The sequence below is a fragment of the Passer domesticus genome, chromosome Z, assembly GCF_036417665.1.
Source record: "Passer domesticus isolate bPasDom1 chromosome Z, bPasDom1.hap1, whole genome shotgun sequence".
NCBI lineage: Eukaryota > Metazoa > Chordata > Aves > Passeriformes > Passeridae > Passer > Passer domesticus.
Genome location: NC_087512.1, coordinates 30,324,098 through 30,337,226, shown reverse-complemented (window position 1 = coordinate 30,337,226; position 13,129 = coordinate 30,324,098). Strand labels below are relative to the sequence as shown.

The window sequence follows — 13,129 nt, the reverse complement described above, 5'->3', positions numbered from 1 at the left end:
GAATGTTATAAGCATGATCTGATCTTCAGACCAATTAAGATGAATGCAGCATTGGATGTAGAAGAACATTCATATTTTGTATAAATAACATTAGTACAACACTGAATAGTCCTGAATTTCAAGGGATACCTTCTTTGACTGCATTTTTCCAAAGTTTGTTTTCTGTTCTGACGATATATCTCTTCTTTCCCCCTCTCTTCAGCAGTAATAGGACTTCTGTTGTTTGGGTTTGTTTTTTTTTTCAAATACTTATATTTGCTGTCTATTGAAATGATGCAGTAACATTCAAATTGTTACATTTGTACAGGTGCATTGTTGTGCTGGGCACCAGAAAATCAGTTGAAATGCATAGACACTACCTAATGGTTTAATTCACTGCACCAAAAGGGCTTTAACATCCTGGATGAAATATCCTTTGTTAAAACTTAAGGAATACAATTTCATAACCCTTATTCCTCATTTTTTTCTTTTAGGGAGCTAAACAGTAGGAACATCAAACCACCATGTCTCTGCTCCTTTGGAGCATCTATCTAACCACTTACCAAAGTGAAAATATCCCCTTTCTCTTTCTAAATGTACAAGTTTAATGCTGAACTAGAAATGCAGAAAATAGTGTTGTTCTCCTTTGAAAACAGTACTTCAACAAAGTTAATGGTTTTGACGAGTTGCTTTGTCAGGTTCTTAAATTCTGCAGCTGTGGCATTAATGCAGTTAGTATAGTTTATTGTTGACATTTTGGGCTACAGAGTGTGTAGGCTGCATTAAAAAACATTGGGGAAGATTATGGCATTGAGGAAACAATTCCTTGAAAGCAGTGTATCAGTAACAGAAATGGCCATGACAAGGAAAGAGGGAGAGGCAGACTGTATGGTCTGAGAACTCATTTGACAGACTGCTCTTATTTGTTTCTTTCTCTCTTGCTCTTTTGAATGGAAGAAAACAAGATACTTCTACCTCATTCTCAAATTGAGATGTTGGAACTTGATTGCAATGATTTATTGCTTTACACTTACTAGTATTTATTGCTTTATACTGAATGAGTATGAGGTGACTAGCTACAGAAAGTGTTATATGTATTTGCTAGTACAAATACTTTAACACTGAGTACTAATGGGTAGAAAGGAAAGGAAGAAAATAAAAATAATGTTTTTATGTGTTCTGGACCAGTCAGTATATTCAGGCTACTAACATGAAAATTGTGCTGTGGTGTACATATGAACCTGCTGCTCATCTTACTATTTACCTCACCATAAAGCTGTATGTGATGTGAAAAAGTGTAAAACAAGGACTGCCTGCATTGCACTGCCTTGCCCTTTATGTTTTAAATAAAAGTGAGGAGAATGTAAAAGCACAAATAGTAGTATGTTAAAAATATTGACTGGATAGATCAAGCATGCTTTTTTGTTTTCCTAATCTTGATTCTTGGCAGGCCCCAATTTAACCCTGATTTAGTGTAATATAAATCCTAACCCTGTCTGAAAACTAAGCCTTAAATCAGAAATGGTAATCATGGAAATTCGTATTGCCGCCCTTTGCAGTCCTCTTGTCTTTTATTCACCAGTGCAAAATTTATAGTATTTTCCTTGTGAATATTTTCATATGAAAATATGTGGGATGCTGTATCCTCTTTGCTTCAGAGGTTTAGCATTTCTTTTCCAAAATATATGATACCTTGCTCTTAAACCACCACATTCTCTGCCTTTGTTTCATTACCTCGGACTCTGAGTCCTCGTGTTAGATAAGGGACATCTGGTAGAGATGCTTGGATTCCCTACTTTTTTCTTTTTCTTCTTTTTTTTTTTTTTTTTTGAGACACAGCTTTTTGTAGTTTCTATTACATTCCGAATGAACAGAACAGACAGAAATCCAAAATTCTAATCATAACCTAATTTGGGCATATTGATGTTCAGATGATATGCTCTGCTCTAAGCTATGACACACCTGTGTACAAATCTGAGAATAAACCCTTATTTTTAGGCTTGTGTTTTCATATGAGTGATGAATCTGCAAATGTTAATTCTTGTTGTTCAGATGTCATGTCATTGTTAAAGCAGAGTGAGAGGTATTTCACTGTTCATGTGAGTGAGATAGGTCACTTTGGGAAAGGCTTGCAGTCTAATTTTGCAGATTTTGAGAGCTGCTGAAAGGTGCAAATTCCTTTTTCTTTATTAGAAGATATCTAATTTCAAAGGCTCAGTGCACTCATTTGTTAAAACAGAGAACTTATTTAAAGCTAAATGCTAATAACAATGAATGTTAACTGACTTAATGCAATGTGAAATTGCTGCTTCAACATTCATACAAATGATAATTCAGTCTAAGTGGCTCTGTGTTCTGTTATATAGACATTACTTTGCAATTTGCAGGGTAATTGCATACGGAGCTACTAAACAAATTTGTTTTCTTTTGTATCAAAATGTGCTTTGCACATCTCTTCAGTATATGAAGATACTTTGAAATGCATGGCTTTTGATGGGATGGTATGGACAACTGTTCTTATGTTGAATTTTTACTGATCATCTTATCAATGTCTAATTCACTTTCCTCGTGTGCTAAAATAGTGTGAAATTAAAGAGAACTCCCAACCGATACCAAGATTTATTATTCTAGTGTAGCCATTACCCTGCTTTACTGATGTGCAGCATCACTAAGTATCCATCTGTTTATAGCATCTTCGAACAAAGGATCCCACAAAATAATTTATTGTGTGTTCATAATTACTTCTATTTGCCAAAATTTGCCTTGTAATGTGTTTCAGTATGAATAATGTTTATTAACTGGCATTTCTCTGATGCTTTATATCTTTTAAATCCAATTTAATTTTTATGTATAATTAGAATTGGCTCTGGTTTTATTTTTTAATTCCTTTATATGCATGGTTCTTCAATAATAGTACAGAATACCAACTTCACTGCAAAATGGTGATCTTAGTTCCTCCCCTAGTCTCTTTGATTTTACTGTTCTCAATCCTGCATTCAGTTCAGAAGGAAGAAGAATGATTTTGAATAATATGGTCATGATGTCAAAACAGTGCAAATTATATGCTGCTGCCATCTGGAATAGTGAAAATAAAAGCTTTATTTACACTGTTCTTTGAAATAATAAATTTTATTGTGGCAGTTTATCTTCAGTATCTATAATGTATTCTGGGAATGCTCCATGTGTGCCTTTTTATTCTGTGAGCTGCAGAATGACTAAAATTTGCCTGTGGCAAACCTATCAGTGAATCTTGAAATAGATTCACTTTCTTTTCTTTCTGAATAGAGAACCACCTTCCATTTGCACAATAAGAATAATTGGTTTACATAAGCAGAATTTTCAAGTGACATAGTCAAGTACTATGAGTATGTATTTTAGGTAGATTACAGAGATTGAACTACAGGTTAATATTTTGTTCTGCGTATGAGTATGAATGCCAGATTCATATTATGGAACGTGGATGTTTCAATGGTAAAAATAGTTAAGGTGAAATTAAATACTTAACAAACATGTTAGGCAGTTTTCTTGACAACTGTCTGACCTTGAGTCCTGCTGCTATTACCTTGCTTTTATAATCCATAATCCAAAACCAAAATCATAAAAAATTTGCTTTGGATGCTTCACATTCATATCCATATCATAGTAATATCATCATGTTGTACTGTAACTCAGAAAACTATTCACACTATTCAGTCTTTCTTGTTAAATCATTATTGTGATTGCCAGAGTAATTCAGTAAGGTAGCTGTGCAAAATTTAAGAGTTCAAGACTCAGTCTGTTTATAAAAGCTAACACTCCTCTTGCTGCCCGCAAGGCCTATGCATGGTCTGAAAGTAACCTTTTGCAGAAAAAGTAGTCAAAATGTTAAAAAGCTATGGCATGAATCCTTGCTAAATATGACTGTCTTCCTCTTTCTTTAGCTGTGTTGTATATTAGACATGCAGGTTTTACCACTAAGGGTCAAAGCCATTGTACGGAAATTCTCTTCTTTCTCTGGGTCCAGCTTTTGTATATATGTAGTCTTGACAGTACACCTTCATAGCCTGGGAAGTTCCATTCCTGAAATTTTCATTAAATAATTACATCATTAAAAAAATTTTAAAAAGAGATTGTACCTTTTTTTGTTAAGATGAGAAGAACTAGAGTTAAGTGATGAGCAGAACAGAGTTTGTAATATATAGTCGTGGCACAGCTATGATTTTTTCTATCAATACCACTTAAAGTTAAGTATGCTTTCTTTTTTTGGTAGAGCATAATTTTAACTTGTGGCTCAAGATACCGCAATATAAAAATTACTGTTCACACAAAAACACTGAGTTTGAGCCTCTAAATGCTGTTGCATTTACGAGGGCAAGCTCACCTCTAGGACAAATGCAGCAACAAGTAAAATTATATATATTACATTTGTTTTAAGTCTACTTATATTGAAATCTGAATGTAAAGGCTAATGTGGTTTTTCCAATCAAGTTCTTGGAAGGGAAGCAATTGCTAAACTGGCAGTAAGGACATTGTTTACAGAACACAGAATCATAAAATCATAAAATGTTGGAAGATATCTTAAAGATCATCTATTTCCAAACCTTCTAGAATACACACAGATACCTTCCACTAGATGAGATTGATCAGAGCCCTATCCAACCTGACTTTGAACAATTCCTTGCCAGGTTCAATTCCAGCTTCACCTAGCCCTTCCTGACCTCATCCCTATACAACCATACTTCATCTCTCTACTCTTCTTAGGTCACCACCAATCCTAGCTTCAATGGCCTGTCTATTTCCTTCTTTCCCTTCAGTCTGACCAGCAGTTCCCTACTCAGCCATGCTGTTCCCTTGCCTTCCTTGCCCAATTTCATGCTCCTGGGGATTGCCAGCTCTTGCCCTCGGTGGAAGAATTCCTTAAAGATCTGCCACCTCTGTTCCACTCCCTTTTCCCTGAGGGAAGTCTTCCAGTGGATCTCACTGGCTATCTCCTTGAAGAGCTGGAAGTCTGCTTTCCCAAAGTTCAGGGGCCTAACTTAGTTCATTGCCTGCCCATACCCCTCAGGACTGCGAACTCCCCCAGCAATGTGTGATCACTGCAGCCCAGACTTCCTCCAACCCTGACGTTCAAGATCAGCCCACTTGCACTGATGCCCATCAGATCCAGGATTGTATCCCCTCTGGTAGGGCTGCTGTCTGTTCCTTTGCTCCAGAAGGTATCCCTCATGCTTTCCAAGAGTCTCCTGGCTTGCCTGCAGCTTACTATGCTGCTTTCCCAGCAGATTTTGGGATGGTTGAAGTGGAGTCCCAGCAGGACAAGAGCCTGTGAGCATGATGCCTCCTGTAGCTGGAGCAAGAAGGCTTCATCAATAGGGTGCCTTTGATTAGGGGTCTGTACTTAAAACCATCCACAAGGTTCCCTTTGTTGCTTTGGTCGCTGATCCTCACCCACAGGCTTTTGACATGCTTGTGGCTGGTCTTGAGAGACAGCTCTTCACACTCAGTCCACCTCCTGATGTAGAGGGCAGCCCCTCTGCCTCTCTCTTTCCTCACCTGTCTCTTCTGGAGAGCCTGTAGCCATCAATAGTTATCAATAGTCACACTCCAGTCACATCCCACCAAGTTTCAGTAATGGCAAGGAGGTGACAACTTTCTGGCAGCTCAGTGGCTTCCAGCTTCTGTTTGTTGTCCATTCTGTGTGCCCTGGGTGAGCAATGTTAAACTGATTGAATATACAGAGAGTTGATAAATACTAAGATCCATGATACAAAGCAAGGCAAGGTAATTTTGTTAACATTATCTCTTAAGGGCTCATCTGGTAACCTCTCTCTGTAATTGCTTTCTATATTGTTCACATCATACACTGACAACTTCTGTGGAGTCATGCAGCAATTGGAAATTATACTAGTGCAGTACTAAATGCATTCTTTTAATGCCAATAATGAAATTCAGCACCTTTAAGACAGATAACAAATTCAAAGAATGTGGCCTGTTTCTAAATCACTTGTATCTGTCATCCTAAACAAAATATGTATTACATGTATAAGTCACTAAGCCACAACGACAAAAAAGTCTGACCTTTAATGGCCTCCAAAAATGACAGTACCAAATGGCTTTGAGAAGGTCAAGTCTGATTTAAATTGTTGATGAATTGGAAACTAATTGACTGGAAATGAATATTATGTAGGAAGAGCAGTATATACTGTAGTTTAGAACCTAGTGAGCATATTAATAATCAGTAAAAAATATTTTTCTGGCCATCTCACATAAAATTGTAGAGATACCAATATATAAAAAAATTTTAATAGCTACTTTCCTCTTACTGTGGCTGAGATGCAGTTGTTCAATAATGTGATGCTCAGCTTTCTTTCATAGAGTGTTTGATGATCTGTCATACTTGGTATCACTAAAGTGTAAAGACAGTTGTACAAATCATGAAATAAACTTAGAGGAAAAAAGTAATTAACATCTTAAAAATGAAATCCACCATGATAATCCCTCCAATTAGAAATTGCATTATTTCCCTGGTCTATTTGATGTTGTATATCTGGGTTTATTGCCAGATACCTGAAAGCTGGGTTGGATATAAGCCACAACTGTCAAAAATTTAACAGTTCTGGGTATTTGAATGTTAGATTGTGGTGTTTCTTATGAAAATTTCATGAAGAGCATTCATTCAAAGAGATTACATGCATAAGGCAGATGGATGGAATTTAATTGCCCTTATTAAAAATAAGAAAGGGAGGCTCTTTACTACTTCATCCTATTAACAGCCAAGATAGATTATCTTTGTTGTACACTTAGGTATTTGCAAAAGCATCTCTAGTTTTCTGTATAAGCCAAATAGGAAAGGTAAGGTCATAAAAATCCTGTTCCGTGTTACAAGTCAAATCTTGTCAGCTAATACCAAAGCAAAGACTTTTATAAGTAGACATCAAATAGACCTTTTTTTTTGGGAAGAGCCTGTGGCTGGTGAATGATTTGACATTTATCAGCTGATTGGTAGAAATCCTAGTTCTGAAGAGTCATGGAAGCTTTCTGGACAGTTGTGTTCACTGTACCAAGGCCCTGGAATTGTTGGTGAATTTGGTGCAGATTATTTCTCCTCTGTTCTTCCCAGTTGCAGGTATTAGCATTGAAAGAAATACGTGGACCCGCATGGTTCCATGACTAGTGTCATCACCAAAATGTTGGTTTCCTTGATAATGGGATGGCCTATATATGTGGCATCATCTTGCTGGATGAAGGCGGGATTCAGCTCTCTCCAAGGGGGAAGAGATTCTTTGGTGACGGGCTGGCAGGGCTTATTGATAGGGGTTTAAATTAGATTTGACAAGGGAGGGAGGTATCATCAGGTTTAATAGAGATAAGGTATGGGACATGCCATCACACACATACTAGTTAGATGGCTGAGCCAGAAGGAGAAGGTATGCAGGTCAGCACCAGAGCACCAAGTCATTCCAGCCACACGAGACAGAAAGTCATCTTTACTGGGGAGCAACTTAAAACCCCTTTGTGCTAACACATGCAGAATGGGTGGTACTAGATATGTGTGGATGCCTGCATGCACACCTCTCTATGACTTTAATTGGCATCATGGAAACACAACAACCTCTCTTATGACTAGAGTCATAAGATGATTTTGGGATGAAAGAATGCAGCCACTACACATCATATTTGAAAACTCATGGCAGTCCAGTGAAGTTCCCACCAACAGGAAAGGGGAAAACATGACCCCACTTTTAAAAAGGGAGATAAGGAAGACCAAAGAACTACAGGCCAGACAGTCTCACATCAGTGCCTGTAGAGGTCATGGAACAGATCCTCCTGGAAAATATGCTAAGAGACACTAAAAATAATTAGGTGATTGGCAACAGCCAACATGGCTTCACTAAAGGCAAATCATGCCTGAAAAATTTGGTGGACTTCTAGGATTGCATTACAGCAGTGTTGAACAAGGAAGGGCAGCATAAATCATCTATATGGATTTGTGCAGAGCATTTGACACTCTCCCAAATATCATCCTTCTCTCTAAACTGAAGAGGCATGAATTTTAGCAGGTGGAACTCTTGGTGGATAAAATATTGGCTGGATGATGGCACTCCTAGAGTTGCAGTCAACAGCTCAATATCTAGTTAGAAACTAGAGTCAGCTGAGGATCCTCAGGGATTCATATTGGGACCAGTGCTACTTGGCACCTTTGTTAGCAAGGTGCTACTTGGCACCTTTGGGCAGTGGGATTGAGTGCTCCTTTAGCAAATTTGCCAATGACACCAAGCTGTGTGATGGAGTCAATATACTGAAGGACATGGATTGACTTTAACAGGCTTGAGAGGTGGTAGCTGAGGAAGTGCAACAAGGCCAAGTGAAAGGTTCTGTACCTGTGTTGGGGGTCATTCCAAATAACAACACAGACTTAGTAGAAAATGGATTGAGGCTTACTCTGGGAAGGAAGACAGGATGTTTGTGGATGTAAAGTTTGGTATGACCCTGCGATCTACACTCACAGCTCAGAAAGCGCACCTTATCCTGGGCTGCATCAAAAGAGACGTCCAGGAGGTCAAGGGATATGCTTATACCCTTCTATTCTTTTGTTGTGGGACTCCCCGCTGGAGTATTGTGTCCAGCTCTGGAACCTCCAACACAAGAAAGACTTTGATTAGTTAGAATGGGTCCAGTAGATAGCCAAAAGTTTATGAGAGGTCTGAAATACCTCTTCTACAAAGAAAAGCTGAGAGAACTGGGACTGTTCAGCCAAGAAGGGAAAAAGCTCTGGAGACCTTGTTATGCTTCCCAGTAACTAAAGTGGGGGGGCTACAAGACGGCTGGAGAGGAGCTTTTCAAAAGGGATAGGAAATAGGGATTTGCCCTAAGTTAAAGGAAGGTAGATTTTGATTAGACCTTAAGAAGAAGAGCTTTCTCTGAGGGTGGTGAGGCACTGAAATGTGTTTCAGATGTGGATCCCCATCTCTGAAAATGTACAAGACCAGGCTGGATCTATCACTGAGTAATTTGGTCTAGTGGAAGAGATTTCTGTCCTTGGCAGAGGGCTTGAATGTAGATTTTGTTTAAGGTCCTAAACCATTCTGTTTTCTATGTGCAGTTGTGTTGCAAGCAGTTAAGTAGCTCATGAGCAACATCACACCCCAGGAACTAGAAAGATCTGTAGGCTGTGTTTGCTTGCTATACACTCTTTTAGAAAAGTCTGAAGACTTATCTGACACCTTTGAAGATATGACACTTCTTAACTAAAGAGAGTTAATGTTGAACAATTTCTCCTGTTTGTTTTATTCCCTAAATAATTGCTTGTCAGTAATGATTAGTCAAGACATTAAATAAGATGTGGCTTATAGTTAGTGTCGATCCTCTTTCTTTGATTATTTTTGATTTTCATTTTTAATGGAATTAATATTATTTTGCAATAAAAATATTTTTGCCATTGCAGTGGAAATGAGAAGCAAGATTGCATATTTCAAACAGGTTATTTTAGCTAGGCAAACTTGATTTCTGAGACATTTCCTGATCCTACTGTGCTTTCAGTGTTACTTGCTAGCAGTTGTCACATTATGAAGGCCAATTACTCTTGTACAATATTTTTTAATATTATATTAACCACACTAACATGAGGATTTTTTGCTGTATCTGAGTATTTTAGTAGACACTGTTTCTATTCAATATCATTGTATCATGCCGTTTTAACTTTGCTATCCTCACAGGTCCAATGTTTAGAAATTCTCAGTGTTTTGCAGTCATATAATGTATTCATTTTCACAGCACTCCCCTGTAGCAGTAAAGCACTATCAAGTCCATCTGTAAGACAGACAATCAAAGCACAGGGGCAATAGATGCTGAGCAACAGCAGATAAGGAACAATGATAGAAGCAAGAAACATAACTTAGGTCTTCTGAGTTAGTGACCAGATCTTACACTGCATGATGATTCTTCCTTATGTACTTCTCTGGTATAAAGAGGAGTTTTCCTTAATGTTGGTAGATTTGATAATGGTAACTTGATATTTCACATAAAATAGTAAGGGCTCCTGCAAGAAGGGCAACATCAGTGTGGTATGGTACCATAGTATGATTCCAATGATTGCATGCTAGGTAGTGTATCTCATCTGATTTTATAATTATAAAGTTTATAGCTATTTTTAATAAACTTTTTCTTTCGTATCAGCATTTTGTTCAGTTGTTTGTTGTTTAAAAATAATTGGGTGATCACTGAATGTTAAGCAGGATGATGATTGGGGTTTCATGCAGCACTGCACAACTGACACGAAATCCCTCAAGTCATAAATAAATAAATTTCTTTTTATTGAGTCTTTATAAATTTCTTTTTCAGAGGATCAAATTCCTCGAGGTTTTCCAACCATTGATATGGGCCCACAGCTGAAGGTGGTTGAACGAACTCGTACAGCTACCATGTTATGTGCAGCCAGTGGCAATCCTGATCCTGAAATAACTTGGTTCAAAGATTTCTTACCTGTTGACACAAGCAACAACAATGGCCGCATCAAGCAGCTACGCTCAGGTAGGGTCTTGTTACTGTTTCCACTGACGCCCAGAGTTGTTCTCTCTCACTTTTTCTTTCTTTTCTTTCTCTTCCTTTTTTAAAAAAATTTTATTTATAGGTAATAATTTCTCTTTCCCCTCTCCTTTTCTGTGTTACTAAGTGTGTTGTCCATGTCTGTGATGTTGTCATAGCTTTCTATAGAGTCTGTCTCTATGTGTTTTGCAGCTTCTGTTTATTCCACATTGCTCACTGCTGTGACTGTATTTTTTGATAATTTTTTTCTTTACTGCTTTTTGCAGTACTTGATGGATCCATTTTCTCCTCTTTCTTTCTTCTTTCCTTTTAATTTTTTTAACAAATTTATTTCAACATTGGACTTCATTCAGAAATTGCAAGGAGTACCAATGGTTATATTCATCAAAATCAAAACCTGCATTAGACACTTCAATTAAAATCTAAAATGTGTTTATTGCTGTCTTTTCCACATTTGACTTCACCAAAGATTAGCCAGTTTGGACACATCTTCTTCCTCTCACAAATACATAAAGCACAGTACTTCTTCCCATGCAGATTTATACCTGGAAAAAAAAAAAAGGAAATGAAATCTTTGGGAAATCTATGGAGCAAAGTTGGGGGTTTTTTGCTGGCTGAGCATTTTTCCAACACATTTAGCCACAGTAGTGTGCGTCCACGCTAAAGCTTTATGAATCCTATATTTTCTGGATCTACAGAAGTCTGCTTTTGGTGTAGATTCCAGCTTTTGCTGCTCTCTCTCTCTCTTTGCCCCTTGCACCTCCCTAGCAGTTCTCTCACTCTCCTCCTGCCTTAGTTTATTCTTTTGCTCTCTTTAGATTAAAAACAAAACAAAACAAGAAACAGACAAACAAATCTCTAAATTTATCGAGTTTAACGCTTATCCCAAAATAAGATCAGATCACTGATCACTGGGATATAATGAGCATTTTTCTTCGACAATTGTAGTAGATATCGTTGTAGAATCTAAGTTGTTTAATCACGTGTCTTCCCAGAATTCTCAGCTTTTGACCTGTCCTGTGATGTTAAATCGTCTTGTTAACCTACTTTTTGCTTGTTGTCAGCAGAACTGTGTAAATTAACCTTCTGTTAATGTAAATTAAGATTTTTTCACATGTGACATAGATGATTTAGTATATAAAGCTTTAACTGAAAACTTTGTACCAAATTATAAGGAATATAATAATATTTTTATGCTGTCTTTCTTCTCTCCGTATTTAAATCTCCAGAATCTATTGGTAAGTGCTTAGTTCTGAAGCGCACTTCACCCCCACTAATTTCCATATTCAGAATATTATGATTATGATTATGATAATTATTATATGATTAGTATTATTATTCTTAAAATGCATGGCATGCATTTTACTAACAGTCAGTGTAGTCACCAGACCCCTATAGTGGCGCACACGCACACCTCCACAGAAATGTTGTCTTATCAGTCATAGCAACACCTAAAAGAAACAGTACACATGTATCACATAGTTCTAGAACAGTAAATGCCATAATCCAGCCTAAACTACAGTGTTTGCTTTGAGATAGAGTTCAGTATATCCTCTTTTTATATATATATAGATCTATATATATATATATATATTTAAATAGAATTTTCAATATTTTCCTAAAATATGTCATAAGTACAGTTTTGTAAAGTTTCCTTTAAGTATTTGAGGCATATTTGATACATTTCTAACCCTATATAACCGAACGTCTAAGAACTCAGATGCTACTCTGAGAATGGCAGTGCAGCCAATTATAGCCTTTTTGCCCTTTGTGGTACAATGCAACTTGCTTTTATAACCTGATAATACTATCTAATATATTCCTGTTTTAACAGTATAGTAATTCAAGTTTCTCTTAAGACCTTATTTAATTCTGTAAATCTAATTTGATTCTTCTTCCAAAGCCCTAGCCTCCTTCTTCTCGTACTAATGCTTCTTCTTTCTAATCTTATTTGCATTCATATTATCCACCCAGGTGGTACACCAATAAGAGGTAAGAGTGCTGAACTAACGTTCACAGAATGATCTTACTCATTCTTTCTGTCCTTTCATCCCTCTCATCTTTGTCCTGTTTTTGGTTTTGTTTTGTTTTGTTTTCCATAAGGATAAAACAAAACAAAATAAAACCCATGGAAATGTCCATCATCTGATTTTCTTTTTCCTTTGTCCTGTTTGGTTATGATCAGTGACTTTCATATTGTGACCTTTCTTTCTTCTCATTACCTTTTCCTTTCCCCTTTTCATTTGTTCATTAAAAAAAAATAAACTTAAAAAAAAAAAAAAAAGAATTGTGATATGCTTCAAAGAAAGCATATCCAGATCTCCTGGCCATAGCCCAGTCACAGCGTACCATTTGTCCCTCTTTTTTCTTTTTCTTCTTCTTCTTCTCCTTTTTCTTCTTCTTCTTTTTCTTCTTTTTTCTTTTTCTTCTTTTTTTTCTTCTTTTTTTTCCTTCCTCTTTTTTTTTTTGTCCAACTGGAGCAAAAAAAGATCATTTTTTTTCTTCCTTAGCTGTTCTTTTCCTGGACCAAAGCCAAGATGGTCTGGAGAACAGTAGCAGACATGCAGAAGACAACATGGACTATCTTCTTTTTGTCTTATCTTTCATAAAAGGTTTTTGGTTTTGT

At 36.9% G+C, this 13,129-nt stretch overlaps 1 protein-coding gene across 27 annotated transcripts in view; it reads left to right on the top strand.

Moving 5' to 3' along the window:
* Positions 1–13,129, top strand: part of PTPRD (protein tyrosine phosphatase receptor type D) — a 1,155,490-nt gene that overhangs the window by 1,007,844 nt on the left and 134,517 nt on the right. For 16 of the 27 annotated variants that reach the window (XM_064404736.1, XM_064404735.1, XM_064404734.1 and 13 more), the window contains one exon: positions 10,300–10,488. In XM_064404736.1, coding sequence (XP_064260806.1) covers positions 10,300–10,488 — 189 coding nt within the window. Of the gene's footprint in view, positions 1–10,299; positions 10,489–12,477; positions 12,496–13,129 lie in introns of all 27 variants that reach the window. The other 11 variants (XM_064404730.1, XM_064404729.1, XM_064404742.1 and 8 more) reach the window with 1 other exon arrangement.